The sequence below is a fragment of the Impatiens glandulifera genome, chromosome 8 (genome assembly GCF_907164915.1).
Source record: "Impatiens glandulifera chromosome 8, dImpGla2.1, whole genome shotgun sequence".
In the NCBI taxonomy this organism is placed as follows: domain Eukaryota; kingdom Viridiplantae; phylum Streptophyta; class Magnoliopsida; order Ericales; family Balsaminaceae; genus Impatiens; species Impatiens glandulifera.
The window spans coordinates 46261452-46283808 of NC_061869.1; the positions used below are offsets into that span (position 1 = coordinate 46261452).

General features: G+C 31.7%; 2 protein-coding genes across 2 annotated transcripts; one reads left to right on the forward strand and one right to left on the reverse strand.

The window, feature by feature from the left end:
- The first annotated feature begins 368 nt into the window (after window positions 1–368).
- On the forward strand, window positions 369–7008 carry LOC124912480. The gene is made up of 3 exons (XM_047453110.1): window positions 369–623; window positions 3746–3864; window positions 6402–7008. Exons 1-3 carry the CDS (start codon window positions 518–520, stop codon window positions 6522–6524), a joined length of 348 nt encoding a protein of 115 aa, XP_047309066.1. The 5' UTR covers window positions 369–517; the 3' UTR covers window positions 6525–7008.
- Window positions 7009–7708: 700 nt separating this feature from the next.
- Window positions 7709–12534, reverse strand: LOC124911895 (SRSF protein kinase 2-like). Its single transcript, XM_047452426.1, has 4 exons — window positions 12179–12534; window positions 10947–11897; window positions 8742–8789; window positions 7709–8282 (listed from the first exon to the last, which is right to left on the reverse strand). Exons 1-4 carry the CDS (start codon window positions 12377–12379, stop codon window positions 7941–7943), a joined length of 1542 nt encoding a protein of 513 aa, XP_047308382.1. The 5' UTR covers window positions 12380–12534; the 3' UTR covers window positions 7709–7940.
- Window positions 12535–22357: the final 9823 nt, after the last annotated feature.

Below are 22357 nucleotides of genomic sequence, written 5' to 3' on the forward strand. Positions count from 1 at the left end.
GAGAGCGTAAATGTCACCCTACATTTATTTTATTAAGCATCATTATATATATATATATTAAATATAAAATTAAATAATAATAATTACATTTTTATAAATATAATTTGATCTTATTTTTATAAAATGAAAATAATTTATAAACTTAGAAATCATTAAATTATAATATTAGTAAAAAATTAATTAATAATTTAAATAAATTTGACTAATTATTTTATTTTTTGAAATGGAAGATTTGAAGTCTCTAATTCTTTATCTCAAATATTTGAATAAATATTTGAATGAGTCCGTTGAATAGGTTGAGGCCCAATATTGCCATGATTTGCAATTTATATTCTTTAACCTTTATGAAAGCCCTCCTGCTCCATCCTGCTTTGCTTTGTACGCGGCATAAAGAAAAATAAAAATAAAAAATCTTCACCTGAGAGGAAGAGGAAGACTTCGCCGGCCGGCGACTACCACACCGACGGACTGGATTGCATTCTACGAAGCAGACATTTTTTGAGTTGAGTCGATCTTGATGGATAGTGCAGGCATGAATGCTGCGGATAATAAGAAAGAAGCCTCCAATCCGCGGCGGAAATTATCCTGCACCAATTGCTTTGATGCTCTCTGGTTCTGCTACTGTACGTAACTCTCTCTCTCCTCTTCAGCTTTAATTTAGCTTACTTTATGCCTGTCCGTCAATTTTTGATTGAAGATCGATTACTAATGGAGATAGATATAGTGAATAATGGTAATTAGATCATGGTTTCCCAGTCTAGGGTTGGTAACTGCATTTGCAATGGGGATTCTATATTGACTTCTTATTAATTTGACTTTCAACTGATTTCACGTCTCTTCTCCTACCCAATTAAGACTCCACCTTTCATATCACATTGAATCATATATTTTCTCTTTCAATTTTTGATTCTATTTTTCTTCTATTTGCTTTCTCAAGTCTTTTTCTTCCATTATCAGAATTCACATACTTCCTTCAAACCACACACCTTATACAATCGGATTCGTCTTGTTGAGGAGTATTCTATGACTGTTCACATTTTCTTTTGGTTAAAGAACTGCTATGTTGGCATCAAATGTCATTATTCCTTGATAATTTGAGGTGGAAACAAGTTGAGTACTGTCAAGAACACTTAGGCTCAACTCCTTTAACTCTTCTTGTACATTTTTTAGACATGAGTGTAAGGTTTAGTAGGGTTAAGGATTAATTTATCAGGGCTCTGAATAGTATGTAAGTCCTTTGATTGATTATATTAGTCCCCCAAGTTGTTAGGGTTTTTTAGTAGTTTTAATAGGTGGCACCTTATGATTATAAATTTAAGGTGACCTAACTAAGAATTAATCGATTAATGAAATATCAATACAGTTTACACCAGATTCTCCATGCTCTTCATCTAAAGGCTTAGGTCATTCCTTCTCGTCTCTTTCTTTAAATATATCTCACCTCCATTACAATCTCTAACCCTAAATATAAGAAGTGTAACAATGATCTTTTAAGAGAGTATTCAATTTTGACAACGGATCCATAAATGTTTGATTTGAAGTGGCTAAATGGGATTAATTCATTTCAAGCTCATTTCTCTGCATGCTTATGCTTGATAATTAGATTAGACTTATATGGGTATTGAAGTATTTAACCTAGCGAAATCAAAGTAAACTGATGGCATATGAGGAATGGGTTATGTAGCTCTCTAAGATGTGTATTATGCATCAAGGTGGTTATTTAGGCCATCAAATATAATCTCTAGGCAAATGTTGCATTGTTTAACCTAAAATGGTGATGGGTTTCTATCTGAGATCAACACATGCCTAATCTTGCTTCTCTAGTATAGAGTTTGTTTGATCTGGGATTTCTTACTATAAAAAAATAATCTTTTTTTTCAAAAATAAATATTGTTTATGAAAATTTAGTTTTTTGGGATAAAATTATCAGAGTAAACATAGTATTTAATATTTTAAATGTTATACAAAATAAATATTGTATATTTTGACATTCTAGTTGATGATTTGAACGATTCGATAAAAGCAAAGTGATTAATGATAAAATATTGAGCAAACAATTCCCGGTCGCAGTCATGTGAAATGGCACATAAGATCCTTAAATCCTATTATTGGCTCAATGACTATCATTCTTTTCTGTTTGTGTTCTTGTGCCTAAGTATTTGTATGTATGATTGGGGGATAATTTTTATTCACTTTGTTGTTTTGCTAAAGAATGTTATGTTGACTTTTAAGGCCATGCGAGTTGTTTGATGCATGGTTATTTGGGTTAAATCAGTTTATTTGAAATAATCTTGTTTGATGAGAAAGTAGATTGTTTGGGTCAAATTACAAAATTCCTGTAATATTTGATATTTTAAAAATGTTATAAAAAATATAGTATTTTGATTTATGATTAAAATGATTGATGAGATGTTACAACAAGCCCGTGGTTTTCCCTTGATACTGAGTTTAGCCCCCTTAAGCTGACTCCTAACTCTCAGAAATGTTTTTTAGACATTCCTTGCAAGTAAAGGGTATTGAAGTTTCACTGATGACAGTATTTTGGTTCTGGAGCTGGGTCATTTAAAAGGGGCTAAATGATACTAATTCATTTGAAGCTCTTTTCTTTACAAAGTTATGGATTTTGAAATATTTAATTTATCAATATCAAAGAAAAGTTGTTAATTCAATGTTTATTTTAACAACGGTAAGGTCACATGTTCAAAATTCAGCATAGACATTGTTTCTATTATTAGAATAGAAACCATCTTGGCAGAAACTCTGTTAAGAAAAACTTCCCATTTCAAAATTAAAAATAAAAAGTGATGTAAAGCAACACAGTATCCAAATTATAGCAACACACAAATTGAAACGTTAATTATCGCCACAATTAAATTATTCAAATGAGTCTACTTGACCAAATGGAATATAAGGTAAAGGAATAAAATGTTTGAGCTTGGTCATTTTACTAGTTGGAGCTGAAAAGTGAAATGTGGGAAAAATAGGAGAGAAATATTTTCTAGAAAACTTTAAGATTCTCTCTATTTTTTATATTCTTGTTTGCATGGAAGGGTCCTATTTATTTGACAAAATAGAGAAAATATATAATACTAATGAATAATAAAGTTCTAAACAATTTTCAATGACTCCAATATCAATCAAAGTCAATATATTTAATACTTACTTTTTTGTACTTTCTTATAACTCACCCCAAAACTTTAATGATCTAATAAATTGTGACTGGGGGAGTATTAGGAAGCCATAATACTACAATTTTCTCCATTAGCCAACTAGTAGTTCGTATCTTGTTGAACTTTGGATTATATACTAACAAAACTTGTTCCTATATATATCTCATTCATTCACCCTTTCTTTGTATACTCATATTATTGGTTTCCTTTACATGAATCTTCCAGGTAATATTGTTGTTTTATGGTTTTGGGCTTGTTTGATGTAGGGTTATTTGAAAATAATTAGATTATTTCAAATAATCTTCTTTGGTGAGAAAGTTGATTATTTGGTTCAAATGATCAAAACACCTTTTAATATTTGATATTTTTAATGTTTAGTATTTTAAATTATGATTTGATTGAAGAATTGAGGGGATATTTAATTGTTTGGATTTAATTCAAACAACTCACATCAAACAAGAGTCTTCTATGTCACTGAAATTTCATCATGTGTTTATTCATTCTATTATCATAAATATCTCATTATCTTCTACTTATTTGGACTGGCAATTTATGTTCTTTTTTCTTTTCTCCAGCTCCTGTCTACCAGATGCAGCAGTACTATCGACTTGGTGTCTTTGATAATTGTTCGGGTAAATGGAGGGCTCTTGTTGATTGTTTAACTCTGAAAACAAAACGAGTTGCAGTGGTGGAGGTACGCCATTCCCTTTTATGTAATCGCCTTGCTCCAAAATTTTTGCACACCTACTTTTGGAGCCATTTGCAATGGAAAAAAATATAATGATCTAAAGATTATACGTTGTCATTCTTATGTTCTATTTGGAAACATTTTTTTTATTTGGATCAGACACAAAAACCAAACCTTTAATAAATTTCTGAATTTGTTCTAGACTAAGATCAAATTCTAACCTATTTTCAAGTGGCAAGAGTCGTGCCTAAGAGGGCAAAGGTCACGGGTTCGATTTTTACTAAAAATATCTTAAGTTGGAGCTGCCAACAGCTTTCTTCAAGAGTCTGATTTCCATGTCAAAGTGCTCCAACCTGGACTCTAAGTCCCCTTCAGTTACTAGCGCTCTCTGGCCAACCGACTTTGAAGTTTCTGCAACTCTTTTCAAGAGTTTGATTTCAGTCTCAAAGTGTTTTAGTCTGGATTCTAAGTCCTCTCGCGTTACCAGATTCTCCAGTCTAGACTCTAGGTTCTCTTCCGTTACCAATTCCTCAAGTCTGGACTGTAGGTCCTTTTCAGTCACCAACTGCTCCAGTCTGGACTTTAGGTCCTTTTCAGTTACCAGCGCCCTCCGACCAACCGACTCTGAAACTTCAGCAATGAAGTTTCTAGCAGACAACCATTCTGTGTTTAAGTCGTTGATCTGAGCAAATATGGACGCATCGTTTCCAGCGTTTGGGCTCCCACCAGCGCTTCTAGGCGCCTCAACCTTGGCTCCATTTCCAGAGTAAGGCCTCGGATTTCTCTTCGTTCTGTCATGTTTGATAGAAATCGCAAACGGGGCTCTGATACCACCTGTCACACGGGCAAATTACACAGCGGATTTTTGACTAACTTTTTTGCCATTGTGCGGCTTGTTTTGCGTATCAAAACAATTAGTCAAACTCAACACCGAGGTTTATTTCTCGCACAGAAATAAACAGCAAACTCAAAACAATCAATAAGTATGCAAAAAAGTAAAAGACACACAGAATTACGGGCTACGCCCAACTTTAAAAAGTTGGGATGGATGGAAAACGTGGGTCTAGTGGCCCGTAATATTATAAAGTTGGGCGTGGCCCGTAATTCTGTGAGTCTTTTACTTTCTTGCATACTTATTGATTGTTGTGAGTTTTCTGTTTATTTCTGTGCGAGAAATAAACCTCGGTGTTGAGTTTGGCTGATTGTTTTGGTACGCAAAACAAGCCGCACAAGGGCGAAAAAGTTAGTCAAAAATCCGCTGTGTAATTTGCCCGTGTGACAGGTGGTATCAGAGCCCCGTTTGAGATTTCTATCAAACATGACAGAACGAAGAGAAACCCGAGGCCTTACTCTAGAGATGGAGCCAAGGCTGAGGCGCCTAGAAGCGCTGGTGGGAGCCCCAAACGCTGGAGACGATGCTTCCATATTTGCTCAGATCAACGACTTAAACACAGAATGATTGTCTGCTAGAAACTTCATTGCTGAAGTTTCAGAGTTGGTTGGAGGGCGCTGGGAACTGAAAAGGACCTAAATTCCAGACTGGAGCAGTTGGTGACTGAAAAGGACCTATAGTTCAGACTTGAGGAATTGGTAACGGAAGAGGACCTAGAGTCCAGACTGAAGTACTTGGAGACTGAAATTAAACTCTTGAAAAGAGTTGAAGAAGCTTCAAAATCGGTTGGTCAGAGAGCGCTAGTAACTGAAGGGGACTTAGAGTCCAGGTTGGAGCAGTTTGAGATTGAGATCAAACTCTTAAAGAGAGTTGTTGGCAGCAGCCCTGCCACAGCCTTCACCGCTATTACATTCACTTCAATGAAGTTACTTTAAGTGAAAATCGAATACGAGACTAGCTTATTAGTTCAAGACATTTGAGTGGGTATTGTAAGAAGTCGTTTTAAGAGAACTTGTGTGGTTAGTAAAATTCGATAGTTTTTTCTTTTCTGTCAATTTATTCTCATGTTAAGTCTGTCAATGTCATCTTGCACTAAGTTCGAAACTATTTAAAATAAAGAGTTTTAAAATATATTAATTACTTGTTTAGTTAACTTGGTTCTACAATATTATATAAATTCACTTTGCTAAATTAATTCATTGATTAGAGCATACTAAAATTCTATGTCAAATGGCAAATTATACCGAACTAATGTACCTATGTAATGTTATGTTATTCCTATGTACTTATTGAGCTTGCAAGCTGATAATTTGTTTCATTATCTCACGCAATTACAATCAGATTGAAAAATCAACAAATTGAAAATTGAAAGTGATTGTTTTTTGGATCATCGCCCATATGATTTTTTTTTGCTCATTTGGTATAAATAAAGATTATCTTCTGCTTGATAGAGAGTCCTATATTATTTTCTTAATCATTGGAATTTCTGACAAAGATAACCAATGGAGATCTTTCTGAATCCTGGATATGATTGTTATTTTATTGAACCAAAAGATAACAAATGTGTCATATTTTATTGAACCAAAAGATGAACTTCAACATCTTCTTTGTCTTACTATGAGTAAGTATTCTGGTTGTTATTCCAATGCAGGAAATACTAGAAGCTCGTGACAATGCCAAGCCTCCGCATATTTGGTCTCTCCGAACTCCAGAAGAAGCGACTGCTCATTGGCAACAACTTTTTGGGCATATTGAGGATAATAAATGGGACTAAATAATAGTCGTTACTAGATTGACTATATTCACGTGATTTAGCTGATTTTATTCTTACATCAAAATTCGGCATTGCTTTCTCCATTGAATCAGTCTAATGTGGAAATTTCAAGATGTGAAATTCTTTCATCAATCTTGTGTTCTTCTGTGTAGCGTACGGTGTCTCGTGCCAAGTGAAAGGAGAGCAGAGAGAGTGCCAAGTCATCTCTTTTTTTAATTTTTATTGCTATTTCATCCTTTCTTTCTATTTTGAATTTTCTGTGGAAAAAAATAAAAGAGCTAATACAACCAAATAATTTTTCTTAAATAATTTATGTATATTAGTTGATTTAATAAGGTATATTTATTTATTTTCATTTTCTTTTTAAATGAGTGTCTTGTTGAACTTGTGCATGTCTAATAATACTTGGGGTTAAGCAGATTTTAATATTTATCATTTTGATTCTTAGTACTATTTTACATTGTTAAATGATAATAATTTCTTGCAGAAATTCCAATATCAACTTGTGCAGCTATTCTCCAATTGTAAACATTATTTTGGATAGAAACATATATATAATGTTGCATAAAAAAATCAAATATGAAAATATAAGCTTTTACTAAATATCAATATACAAACAATGGTATGATGGTTGTGTAAATAGAGACAATGGTGAAAGAAGCTCACAATGGTGAAACATCACAATGACTTGGTTAGTCAAATTGTGGTATCCAATCCCTCAAACTTTGCTGTTTAAAAATAATAATAATAACAAAAAGAAATACCCCACAGTTATTTTCAATTGTGAATTTGAAAATATATAAATAAATAAGTCTAATTACATTTAACCAAAATTAGAAGAAAAAAAAAATCATTCAATTTAAAATACTTTAAACATAATATTAATTTAAGAACTAATGCATCATGTAAACTTGTAAAATCAAAATAATTTATAAAAACATACAATTTAAAATCAGGCTAAACAAATATAACTTGGAGATAGTTTTTCAGTTGAGCTAATAATTAATTTGGTAACATTATTTATCAATCCAATGTAACACAATAATTGAGTTACATGAACAAACTTCCAAAAAGAAACACAACTGGGCATGTAAGAAAACAATAAAGAGAGTATTGTGTGGTTTACTCTTGCTTAGCACAATCTCACCAGCTCTGTTTTACAAAGTTCACCAAAAATGCAATCATAATAGAAACCCTAAACACCTCCCAACATTTCGAAAGATTGCTACAACATAAAAATACCATCACTCCAAATCATAACAGTAGTTCCTCAAAATAATACGCAACAATACAAAAACTAAAAAAAAAAATCGTTCCAATACATATCAAATCAACATGAGTTAAAGAGTATAAAAACACCATTTGATGTCATGTAGAGGAAATCCGCAATGATTCTCATAAAGCACATGTCTTTCTTTATCTTGACCCGTTAATAGCAATATTTCCTACCCCAACCTCCATTGCTTCCGTCTCATTTTTTTCGTCCATTTTCTCTGGACCCGGTAAAGAAGGCTGGAGAACCCTAGGGACAGGATTAAACCAAGGATGCTTAAGACAAGCTGCAGCTGTCGGTCTTTTATCAGGTACAAAATCTAGTATTGGGACTAGGAAATCGCACATGTCCTTTGCATCTTGCTCATTGAAATCGTATTTCTCCATTATCACTTTATTCATTGACCAGAAACGTAAACGTCGAATATGCCTTAAATCCCCGTGCCTATTGAAGTATTCCCTGGAATAACGCCCTCCTAAAGCAATCTGTAAGTAGAGGCTATTATTGTCTTCACAAGTTTCAAAAGCTTAGAAATTAAAGAAAAAAATACTACTACTTAAGGTGGGTTATACCCACTGCTCATTTTACGCGCTGCAAAATGGAAATGACCGTTTTCTTTTGTTTGTTTTTCTTTAGGTAACCGAAAATTAGATGGTCATTTAACCACTTAAATAGGTTTGTAGGTATGCTGCCATGTACATATTTATTTGTCCCCTTCTGAAAGTTCATATATTCTTCTGTCATAAAAATTTTCATGAGTTTCTATACTTGTTCTTCTACTACTAAAAATTCCTCACTTATAATTTTCTTAATCAACCTCTAGGAAATAGTTGGGGATAATTCTTTTCCAAGTCAAAACAGGTCAAAGGCACATAAATTGGTGAAGAAAAATAGTTTCCTTTTGAAAGAATTTACATAAGAAGGTCTAATTAGTTAATCCATACCTTGCGTGGCATCGTTCCAAGAAGCTCCATCATCAATGCTAAATGATCCTGCAACACACAAGAATATAGTCTTAACAAAGAATGCATGTATATAATAAACCTATTGATAAAGAACATAATTCTTGAATAGCTAGAGAAGAATTCTTGAAAAACTTTGTTTAGACATATTTCTCATGGGATTTGAATATGTAAAGTACAAGCCAAGAGATCTAGAAATATATGGATACCTTAAGCATGAGAGAGAGATAATCCAAATTCAATACTATTTCATTCAATACTCCAATTATTACTTACTCCACTATTTATCTCAATACAGAATTCCATAGATAAGAAAAGAATAGAGTCCCAGATAAGAAGAAGAAGAAGACCGTCTAGTATAAACTAGTTATTTCATATATCATAACTGTAAATACAATCTTGGTTGTATTTATAATAACAACCTTCAGATAGTTATAACTGCTTTATTATAATTGTTACTTAATAATTATAGCAGTTGCAGTTATATTCTAGTTACAATTTAAAATATATAATTGTCTTCTTTTGTCTACTATTAATAGATAAACCATTTAAATGACTGCAAATGACTTGGGCACCACTTTTCCTAATATATTGTATCAGAACTCAAATACAAAAACACAAGTGTTTTCAAACTGACATTATGTTTGTATGCATCCTAAGGAACATATGGACTAAAAGAAATGAATGAATCTTCAAAAGTAAGAAATGTGTCTTTGGTGCGGAGAAAGTCTAAGAGTATGGTGCGATTACACCGCATGCACTATGATGGAATGTTAAGACATTTTTTAAGAATGTAAGCCTTATCTGCATAGAAGATGGTATTTGATGCTATAAGTAAAGTCTCTCTTAGTATTTGTTTATTGTTCCACATTTTGAATTAGCACTTGTTCACTAGAAATCACAATTCGTGGTTTTTGAATTTATATAAGCATTTAGTTTAAAATAAATAAATTGATGGAAAATATATTCGAAGGTATTCAAAAATAATTGGATTTAGGATCCCCTTTCACCCTCAATAGTTATGTCACATTGCCCTTAAGCCTACACAGAGAAAAAATATAAGGATTGAATTTCTAATGGAAGGAGAGGATTGCACCCTATTATGTAGATGCTCATTAGTCATTTCAATATAAAGTAAAGCTCAAAAACAAGTGAAGAAAGAAAATTGCTAATGTCGTGATATAATTGTATTATTTCATTAATTATATCAGGCATAGATAGTATACAAAATGAACTAAAAGTTACAAAGCTAATAATAATTATCACAAATAATATTCATCAATAACAACATCTAAGGTTTTTACACAAAACATATAAGCCTAATGGGAATTAGAACTAAGAGTACAACAATGCTTCAATAGTGGACTCTATAACACTTCATAATATTTTCAAGACCAAAACAAACAAGAAATAAAATAAGAGTTTAACAAATGTCGTAATAGAAAGCAGGCATCCATGATAATAATAAATAATACATTCAGGAGCTTGTTTGATGTAGTATTTTTTTTAAATAAACCAATATTTTGAAAAAAAAAATAACAGTTTGATAAAAGAAGTGGATTATTTAGGTTAAATTACTAAAATATTCGTGATTATGAGAAGATAAGGGTTGTTAGGATTTATAACCCTTCAATCTTCATCAAACAAGACTCAAGTAGTCAAGTGTGCAATACCAAACATGAAGAGGTGGCTAAATATTTAGGCATTGTTTGATGTGTTTATTTGAGATTATTTACAATAACTCATTATCTAATCTACTGTCACATTATTCAAATCATCAATTAAAATACCAAAATACCCTGAGCTTTTGTAACGTACTTATTCATTATATATTGATACCCCAATGGACAATATATTTTTACTCCAACAACCTGGTTTTGTATAATCTATATTAAACAGGATTATTTGAAAATAACTAAGTGGTTATACAAATAACCCCAGATCAAACAAAGCCTTACAGAGAAGTTAATCTCACATTCAAATATTACTCAGTTCAAGCATATGATCAAGCTAAACAAAACAGCCTTGGATTAAAGGATAATTTCAAGGATACATCTGCAGAACGATTAATACTCAATATTAGGCTAGAGCCCAAATAACTCACATATAACAGGATCGGCGTGTCAAAGAGATAAAATATAGCTTCAATTGCGTATCACAACAAAAAAAATTGCTGAATTCAATTACCTCATCTCTCTCGTAGTTGTCACCTGAATGAGGATCAAAAAGGACATCACCAGTTGCTAGCTCAAAACAAATGCAAGCAAAGGACCAAAGATCAGCAGGAGTTGAATATTTAGATCCAAGAAGCACCTCGGGACACCTATACTGTCTTGTTTGGATATCCGCTGTAAATTGTTTATACGTCCAACAAGAATTCCCAAAATCAACCAACTTGCAATTCATGTCAACCTCTGACAATAGTCTTTGCCTAGTTGAACGACTCCTCCTTCGACCATGTTTTCCTTGTGAATCATGGTTTAATCCATCCTTGCTTGGTGCTTCCTCCTTCTGAGGAACATTAGAGATATTAACTTCACCATTATGAGAATCTTCTGATCGAGGCGTTTCATCATCCTGCTCATTGTCCTCAGAGGCTACCCTTCCACTTGTGTTTTGAGTAGCCCGCTTAGCTTTCTTGCGGATTTTCTTTTTCTGATTCTTTGTTAGATTACTTTTCGTGTCCTTCACATCTTTTGGAGCACTACTATGCTGAGGGGTTTTATCCGTTGGGAGAATAAGAGTTGCACCTGACTTCACAGGATCTTTAGTTGGATCAATCATAGAGCAAAGAAGGACATTCTCTGGCTTCAAATCAGTGTGAATGATTGAAAGCTGGCGATGTAGGTAATCCAGCCCAACTAGAATATGGAAGCAAATTTCCTTAACCATGCTTAGCGGTACACCACGGTAGTCTGAATACTTTATGAGGGTTAATAGATTATCACCCAAGTACTCAAAAACCATGCAAACATGTTGCCCGTGTGGCCCTGAATGCTTAAAGTTATCCAATAACTTCACAACACATTTCTTATCATCTGGATCACCTTCTGCTACCTGCTTTAAAATTGTAATTTCGTCCATAGCTGCATCAGTGTAATGCTGTGCGCTTTTCTGTACTTTTAGGGCAACGTATCTCTACAAAACAAAAAATGTAGTCATTATCTAACCACAGCAGTTAACATGCAAAAACAATAAGTCTTCAGACTGCATTAAATCATAATATAGTATCACTGATTCTACTTCATTAAGATCATCAATTTAAAAAAACCCTTAAACATGGAACATCCATGGAATCAGCACACCATAGGGAAAACTCAAGGGGAACGAAAATACAAAAAAGAGACGCCTTTTATAAAAAAAAAAACAGCATTCACGCTGAGAAAGAGCCAGCCAGCAGGAGACAAAAGAGAACATACTAGTTGGTGAGTATCCCAAGCGAGCCAGACAGTGGAGAAATGACCCCAACCAAGCTTACTCTGCACTACATAACGGCCGTGCTTGAAAGAATCACCGATTTTGACAGAATGATAACCTCCGCGTCGATAATCCTCAGTCCCTTCATCCTCCGACGAGTAATCACTGCTTTCGCTCTTCAGACCGTTCTGCTCGTCCGCCATTGAAGATCAAGGAAAAATCACCTCCACTGATTGATTGTGAGCAAATCAATCTAAAAAGGAGGGTTTGGATTCGAAGTCGGCGGTCGAAGTTGAAAGCGAAGTAGGGTTTCTTAAAGTATCTGCCGGGAAATTGGAGGGGTACCTATCTCTTTGAATATGTCTCTGCCCATAAATAAATAAATGAAACTTATAATTTGCTAAATACCTCCCAAATCGTTTTTAATATTCAATTTCACCCCAATTATGATTTATTAAACTCATTTTATATGTCACAATAATTTGAATTATGTTTATTTTAAAATATTATTCAAAATCACTGCAATGTCTATATTTAGTTCTTAAAAAATAATATATAAAATATAATTTAATTTCATAATTATAAATGACTTAATTTCATATAGGTAGAAAATCATATTTTACATTAAATTTATAATTAAAATTTAAACTTATTTTAATAGAATAAATTTTAATTTGATTTTCTACTAAATTTATAATTAAAATTTTAACTTATTTTAATAGAATAAATCAAACAAATTAAGTAGATTAAAAATATTTTATTTAATTAATTTGCTTGTGTTTATATGTAAAGAGAAGGGTTTAACAAGCTTTGCTTATTTGGTCTTTTAGATGGTCACTCTAATGATCGTGTTTCTAGTTACGGGACACTTTTCGTGCCAACGCTTAAATCCGACTCTACACAATTTTTTTTGGCGAGGCGACTGAAGAATAGGAAATGGTGACCGAGGAAATTCGAAGCCAACCAAATTTTTGGGCGCTCTTTTGCAATAAAAAATTATTGAAAAGAAAATGTATAAGCAAGAGGGAAATTTGACGAAATGACCTTAAAAAGTAGGGATGGACAAACCTACGGATCGGATACGATCCGGTATTTCGGATCGGATATCCGCCTTTATTTTTTTCAAAAATTGTGATCCGTATCCGATCCGGTATCCGACCACTATCCGATCCGAAAATACCGGATCGGATCGGCCAGCCGAATACCCGTCGATCCGATTTTTTTCATATTTTAATTTTTTTTCATATGCTAGAAAATTGAAATTGTTCTATTAAGGATTTCAATTATGAATAATGACGATTTGAGAACAGATCTAAAGGGAAATGGGAAGAAAAACAAATGAAAGAGACATATTTTTGTTTGGGTTTGTAAAGGAAAATGGGAGAAAACATAAGGAAGAGGGAGATTTTGTATTTTTGTTTGGGTTTGTAAAGAGAAGAAAGAAAGAGATAAATTTTTGTTTAGTTTGTAATTGTTTAATAATATTTTTATTTGGGTTTGTAAAGAGAAACAGGAAGGAAAATATAGGAAGAGAGAAATTTTTGGTTGGGTTTGTATTTATTTAATTATATTTTGTTTGGGTTTGTTTATTTAATAAATTTTAAAAATCACCGGATCGGCTTCGGATATCCGAAATCTTTTTTGCCCGATCCATATCCGATCCGGAAATCAGGTAAAAATATCGGATCGGTATCCGAATCCGATCCATCGGATACAGATTTTGTCGGATCGGATAGGCCGGATCAACGGATCGGGTCTTTCGGATCGGATTTTTTGGCCACCCCTACTAAAAAGCATCTTAAATGCGCTGGTCATCGCGTATAAATTTAATTGCGCAAATGACATGGGTGGAAAAAATTACCGATATTATAGCTATATCGAAAATATTGTACTGCAATATATCGAAAATATTGATTTTTAAGGTACACCGAAAAAATGTAAGATATAGTACCGATACCGAAATTATTAGTAAGGTAAAGGTATGAGATTTTTAAAATTTTGGTATATGAAGATATACCAAAATACCGAAATAGTATTTATAAATTAAAGTATATTATATATATATATATATAATACTTATAAGGAAATAATTAAATACATCTGATATTAATTTAATTATAGAAATATAATTTTTTTTTAATAATATCAAAATATAATTATACTAAAATATTATTCAATATATGCAATATCTATCTTACCGATAAGATTATTTTTTTTAAATTTAATATATTTTTTAGGTATCAAAAGTATAATACCGATACCGTACCAAAATTAAGGTATTCTGAAATCAAGTAAAGGTAAATATATGAATTTTTTGTATACCGAAATTTTTGATAAGGTATAAAATATGAATAAAACATTAAGGTATACCGTACCGACCCACCCCTACAAATGACCACTTCAAAATATTTTGACGAAATTACCCCGTTGCGTAACGCGAAGGAAAGGATCATCACACGAATGGAAAGCTTGTGAAATTACCCATGTCGCGTAACACGAATGGCACGATCGTCACGCGAAGGACACAATCGTCAATCGAAGGGCACAATCGTCAATCGAAGGGCACAGTCGTCACACGAAGGCCACAATCATTCTGGACTTTTCACAGGTTTTTCTTTCGCGAGACGATCCTATCCTTCGCGTAACGCGACAAGGGTAATTTCGTTAAGAATATTTTGAAATGATCATTTGCGCAACTAAATTTATGCGCAGATAACTAACGCATTTATTGACCTTTTAAGATCATTTTGACAAATTTCCCAAACAGGGATTTTGTAGTTTGGTCTTTCCTCCCTCACATTCACATCTCAGGTCACTGGCCCACACGACTTATTTAATAAATAACCCACCCAAATATATAAGCTTTCTTATCCGAAGTAAGAAAATACAGTTGTGTTTCCTAGGATTCAAATCTAGGACTTCTTTCCCATTACCCACTCTAGATCTCAAACTTACAAGTAGGGATAGGTTGGTAGTGTATATCTTAATTATTTATATATACTTTGTCGAAAGTTTTTGGTACAGAAAAAATCATATATTTATCTTACTTTAATTTCGGTACGATTTCGATATTATATCTTTCATACCTAAAAATAAAAAAAATAAAAAAATAAAATATTCTTCTTAAAATCTAACCATTTTAAAAATTAGCAAATGTTCAAAATTAAATTAGTTAAAAAATTAAAATTATTAAAAATAAACATAAGTATAATTTTTAAGTTAGACTAAAGTGGATACGAGAGAGGGAGATTCAAAACGATTTTTAATCGTATTTGTATATGTAATTTTTTTTTATAAATTGATAATATAATTCATGTTAGAAAATAATAATAATAATAAATATTAGTTAATTTTTCCTAAGTTGAATTTATCTTCTTTTAGCCAATCATTTGTGTACAACAATATCTCCACCATTTTAAGAGTTAAATTGTTCATAAGAAGATCAACTATCATTTACCTAAACTAAAAACATACTCACTAGCAACCATTGAGGATGAGATTGTAAAAATATCTTTGATAATAATTGAAAAAATTTGGTACTTACTTTCACTCCTTTTCACCGCTCCAGGAGATTGAAAGTTTGGTTGAATCTTTTTTAAATCGTATAGTTAAGATAAAGATGACATATACTGAATAATATTAAAGTATAATTATATTTTGATTTGTTTTTTACAAATTATATTTTTATATTAATATTAAATTTATTTATTTCCTTATAAATATTATATATATATATATTTATAAATACTATTTCGGTATTTCGATATACTAAAATTTTGAAAATCTCATATTTTTACCGTACAAATAATTTCGATATAGGTACCATACCTTATCTTTTTTCGGTATACCTTAAAAATTGATATTTTTAATATATTGCGGTACATATTTTCGATATACCTATAATATCGGTAATTTTTTTCACCCCTAGTTAGAACTACTTTTATTTTAAAATTTGTGAACTCGCCCATGGCCATCCACACTTTGTCCACGTGTACCAGGCCGAGTTGCCACCTTAGCTACTGGATGGCCTTGGACAAGTTTTGTTTTCTCTTTTTTTTTCTTCTTTTGCTTTTAAGTACTCTAATTAATTCCAAAAAATTCCAAAAAAAAATATATAACACCAAAATATATTATTTCTAACAAAAACCAAAACAATATCTTTGTTTAGGACATGTTTGGTTCAAGTCTTTATTTCCTTATTACATTTATATTCATTATTTTCATTTAAAAAAATTTAAAATATTTCAAAACACCAAAAGATATTATTTATAACAAAAATAAAAAAATAATTTTAAATAAAGGCGTGTTTGGATTTTATTTTTAAACAAACATTTTAACTCATTTATAATTACTATTTTGAAGCATCATTCTCTCACCCTACATGTACTTGCATTTTTATTTATTTTATTATGTTTTAACTTAGGATCGAGAAGAGGACACGTGACCTTAGGAATAAATTTTTACTAAAACTAGACACAAGTTTAAGCTTACATTCATATATATATGTTTTAGGATGAAATAAATAAATAAGATATAAAATAATATTTTTTTTAAATGGTCAAAAGTGTAAAATAGAGATCATCATTTAATGGGCATGTGAGATAATGTCGATGTCCTTTCTCACGTATAACCAAGTAATGAACCAAGAACAAAAACTTTAAAATGCGTTTGAATATGTAAATATTTTTTTTCTTACTTTTTCGAGAAGTAAATTAGGTGGCAACTTTATAAAAAGTCAAAGTTAGTCTAAATCAACATTGTTAAATGTACTCTAGCCATGCTTATAATTTTAGTTTCTCTTCTCACTTGAGACTCGAGGGAAATGTAAGTTATGGGGTGCGACCATCGAGTTTAAAAACTCCTTGTTAGGAAGAGTCAATTTTTGGTATTACAACTTTTCTAACGACTCTGTTGGGATAATAATCAATGTTTAGCTTGAAATAAACTTTTGGTCATTCTTAAGAATAATATTTTACACCTTCAACCAAGAACAAAATTGAAGAAGTAAAAAAATTCAAAAGACAAAAATAATAAACAAAGTTGAAAAAAGGGTACATCACCCAACTTCGCAAGTCTCTTACGTGCATTGGTTCTAATCTTGGGCCCATCGCCCTATTATTTTAAGTTTGTACACAATGTGTGTTGTGCGACTTCATCTGTACATCTATTGTATTATGTGCAAAGATTAGCTAATTAGGAATGACGATCTATTCCAAATGCTTAAGTGATGTTTCATGAGCTTTAAACCTAGATACACAAGATTGATCATTTTCCTCGATGAGACCTCTTTCGAGGGATATACATTGTGGGGATGAGTGAGAAATTCTCAATTGAGACGATGTTTCCCTTTAATTAGCAATTTTTTATGCTCTTCGACGGATTGAGTGGTCTCACTCTTATGATTTCTCTATAGAAACAAAATCTCAGTTACGATTCTCAAGACCTAGTTGTTCGCCGTTACCGAACGGTTAAGCCACGTCAAAAGCCCACGTCAAAAGCCTTTATGTGTCTACTATATATATGTATTACTGTGTGCAATAAAAATGTCGCCAAGTTTGAAAATTTGGGCTTTGAATGTTTAGCATTTTGCATTCTACTCCATTTTAGAAATTGTGAGTGGAATTAATTTTAACGTCTGAAAATATATATTTTGTGTTTTAATTAGTGGTACTTAGTGGGATCAACTAAAGTAACTAAAGTAGTGGTTAGTTACCCATCTTTATTTATTTTATATAAATATTCATGTATTTCATTAATTATGAATAACAACAAAATTAAAGTCTTTAATCCCTCGTCGCATTCTCTCTCTCTAAAAACTCACATGTTATCAGAGCAACTTCTTCAATTTTGAAAAAATCGATTCATAATCTTTCAATCTTTCCGTTGTCTTTGCATTCAATCCATGTCCACCAGCTCACTTATGAGTCGACTCACAACCTGAACTGCCAGCCACCTCAGCTATCATTAAGCCAATTTGATTTACTTTTATTTTATTTTATTTTTGCCTCATTTTGCTTTTTTAGTTATTTCTAAAAATTCCCAAAAATTTTAAAACACCAAAATATATTATTTTTAACAAAAATATAAAAAGAATATTTTTTTCTGTTAACACATGTTTGGTTCATTTATTTATTTTCTTATTACATTTATATTCATTTAAAAATTCCAAAAAAATATAAAACAATAAAACATTTTCTAACTAAAAAAATCAAAAAATAATGTTGAATAAAGGTCTGTTTGGATTTTATTTTTAAACTAACATTTTATCTTTTTTATTGATACCATTTTCGAGCCTCATTTTCTCTTCCACGTGTACATATGTACCTTGCATTTGTATTTCTTTTATTACGTTTGAGACTTAGAATCTATGACGACAACGTAGACGCATGCCCTTAGAAATAAATCGATACAAAAACTAGACATGTTTAGACTTGGATTCTCTTATATGCATATTTTAAGATGAAATAAATAAGATGTAAAATAATAATTTTTAAAATGATCAAAAATTTAAAATAAAGACAATCAGTTGATGGACATGTGAGATATAGTGTCGATGCATTTCTCGCGTGTAACCAAGTACATAACCAATAATAGAATTTGTAAAAAATATGTTTGAACATGTAAACTATATTTTTTCCTAATTTCTCGAGAAGTAAATTAGGTGGTATTCTAAAAAAATCTAAGTTAGTCTAAATCAACATTTTTAAATGCACCTAGTCATGCTTACCATTTTAGTTTCTCGTCTCGTTCGAGACTCGAGAGAAATGTAAGTTATGATGCACGATCATCGAATTCAAAAACCCCTTCTCAATAAGGATGACAATTTGAAATCATCATGTGGTAATTGAACCGAACTGCCCCATTTGTGGTAGTTTTTTTCTCAGTTTGACTAGTAGTTGACCGGGGATGGTATTTGTTTTCCCGCCCCGAACTACCCCAATTTCACCTTGATTATACCCCGATTTCACCCCGATTATTCACCGATTTTACTCCGATTATGCACCGATTTCACCCCGATTATGCCCCGAACACTGAAAACACAATTAAATATATAAAACCACAAATATATTTATTTATTATATTTTATAATAATTTTAAGTTTATTTCTTTATAAATATAAATTTTTAATATCTTAGAATATATGTTATATTAAAAAATTCATTTATATAATTTGATTATATACCAGAAAAATATTTATTTTGTATAAACGGTGCTCCGCAGGGATTCCCCCGAAAACTAATGCGGCGAGGATGGTAGTAAAAAATTTCCCAAAGTAAACGGAGCGGGGATAATAAATGCATTCTCCTTCGAACCACCTCATTTTCATCTCTATTTCTCAAGAAGAGTCGATTTTTTGAGTTACAATAATATTTATAAAAATATTGTTATATATCAGTTAAAATTCTTTTTACTAAAAAAAACCACATAATCATAATCAACCCCAATCGATTTTTTTAATAATTTAAAATTTATTTTCAAATTGGAACAAACTGCATTGAAGTAATTTGTTTTATAAACCTTCATTTTAATAGTCTTTTATTAAAACAATTGAAAATTCCTCATAAAAAGGGAAATTTTACGAAATGACCCTAATAATCACCTTATTTATATCCGTGGTCACCTCATAATTTTTATTGCTCTGGTGGTCATTTTATTTTTTTTGGACAAAAGTACCCTCTTCGCGTTTCGCGAAATGGAATGTTCTTTATATAAATACTCAATTTTTTTCATTTTCTTCATTTCCTTTCTCTCTTTTTTCTCTCTACTTCTTGTTCTCTCTTTGACGGCGGCGGCGTAACACTCATACAGATCAATGATACCAAAACCCTCCGTTCTAATATCATGTGTTCATTATACAGATTTATGTTCTTATATCTTCATTTCAAACCCTAACCCTAAATTGATTTATTTCAAAACCCTAAATATGTTCATGTTCTTATTTCCATTATCTTCATTTCAAACCCTAAATTGATTTAACCTGTTTTTATTGTTCATATTGGTTCACATTTTGTTCATCTTATTGTTCATATTGGTTTTTCCATTAGTTTGTTCTTATTGTTCATCTTATTGTTTATCTTGTTCATCTGGTTCATATTGGTTGTTCATTTGGTTCATATTGGTTGTTCATCTTGTTTATATTGGTTGTTCATCTTTTCGATGATGATATTTGCAAATGATACTCTGAATCGGTTCCGTTTCAGGAAAGATTCGTGTGATCTCGCGAAACGGCACAATGGTCACTAAATGAACCCATCGCGTTACGCGAAGCGACAGTCGGCAAATGAAGCGGCACGGTTGACACGCGAAATGACACGGTCAACACGCGAAGCGACACGGTCGGCACGTGAAGGCCCATTGCGTTAAGCGAAGGCACATCGTATTACGTGAAGGCACATCGCGTTAGTTACATGAAGCAACACAAAGTTGTACTTAGATTTGTGTAAAACATCAAATTCGATTCCTATTGTTTTTTAGCTGAATAAAGAGAGTTGTACTTAGATTTGTGTAAAACATCAAATTCGAATCTTATTGTTTTTCAGCTGAATGAAGAATGATTTTCTTTGTTTTGTTTGATTAAAAAATCTGCCATCTGCTCATATTCAGTCCTATTTGTCTTTCTTAACTTATCAGTTAAGTTTTTAACTATGGTTGAGACTTTTGCTAAGTTTACTTAGTATTTAAAGGCTTTAATTTGGATAGGTTTAGGATTATGCTGAATATTATGAACAAACATTATATCCTAACTCTATCGATCTTTTCTCTACTATGTTTTCGTCTCAGTCTATAGGTGTAAATCTCATTTTCAAATTAAGAATCTATAACTTACAGTAATTAAGGTTACTTGAAAACAACAAGGCCTTATAAATTGCTCAAAAAACAATTTTAAAGGCTTTAATTTGGATAGGTTTAGGGTTATGCTGAATATTATGAACAAACATTATATCATCAACTCTATCGATATTTTCTCTACTATGTTTTTGTCTCAGTCTATAGGTGTAAATCTCATTTTCGAATTAAGAATCTATATTTTACGTTAATTAAATTAACGTTATTTGAAAACAACAAGGCCTTATAAATTGCTAAAAAACAATTGTCACAAAAAATCAAATTTAAGATAATCCAACAATTGAATAATTATCCACTAAAACTAGTGAAAATGATACAACAAAAACAAGTGTATTATTAATCATCTTAAACAATTGACTTTCTAGGCAATCTTAGAATATCAAAAGATGGAAAGAACATTGAACAACGAAAACTTCCAACAAAATCCGAGTTAGAAGGTAAAACAAAATTCGAGTCAGATGGGCCTTCGCGTAATACGATGGGCCTTCGCGTGACGACCGTGCCGCTTTGCGTAACGCGATGGGCCTTCGCGTGACGACCGTGCCGCTTAGCGTAACGCGATGGACATTCGCGTGACGACCGTGCCGCTTCGCGTAACGCGACGTGCTTTCTAACATAAGAACAAGTTAAATCGATTTAGGGTTTGAAATGAAGATAATGGAAATAAGAACATGAACATATTTAGGGTTTTGAAATAAATCGATTTAGGGTTAGGGTTAAAAATGAAGATATAAGAACATAAATCTGTATGATGAACACATGATATTAGAACGGGAGTTTTGGTATCATCGATCTATATGAGTGTTCCGCCGCTGCCGTCAAAGAGAGAAAGAAGTAAAGAGAGAAAGGAAATGAAGAAAATGAAAAATTTGAGTATTTATATAAAGAACATTACACTTCGCGAAACACGAAGACCCTTCACATTTCGCGAAGAGGGTATTTTCGCTCAAAAAAAATAAAGTGATCACCAGAGCAATAAAAATTATAGGATGACCACGGATGCAAATAAGGTGATTATTAGGGTCATTTCGTCAAATTTCCCCATAAAAAATAGATAAATGTTTGATTTTTTTCATATATTAAGAGAAATTGTGATACTATTTAAGCTTATGTGAATTTAATTTATTGATGCTGTTTGGTAAAAAATTATATATATCTTTTCTGAAAAATGTTTTAAATTATTATAGTTCATAATTTTTTTTTATATGAAATATTTTTTAATCACTTCAAAAATTCTAAGAAAAAAAATAAAAAATCCAAATCATAGTCCAAACAGAAAAATTCTAAAACCTGATAGTCCAAAAGTGAAATGGTAAAATCTTGTTCTTCCTGTG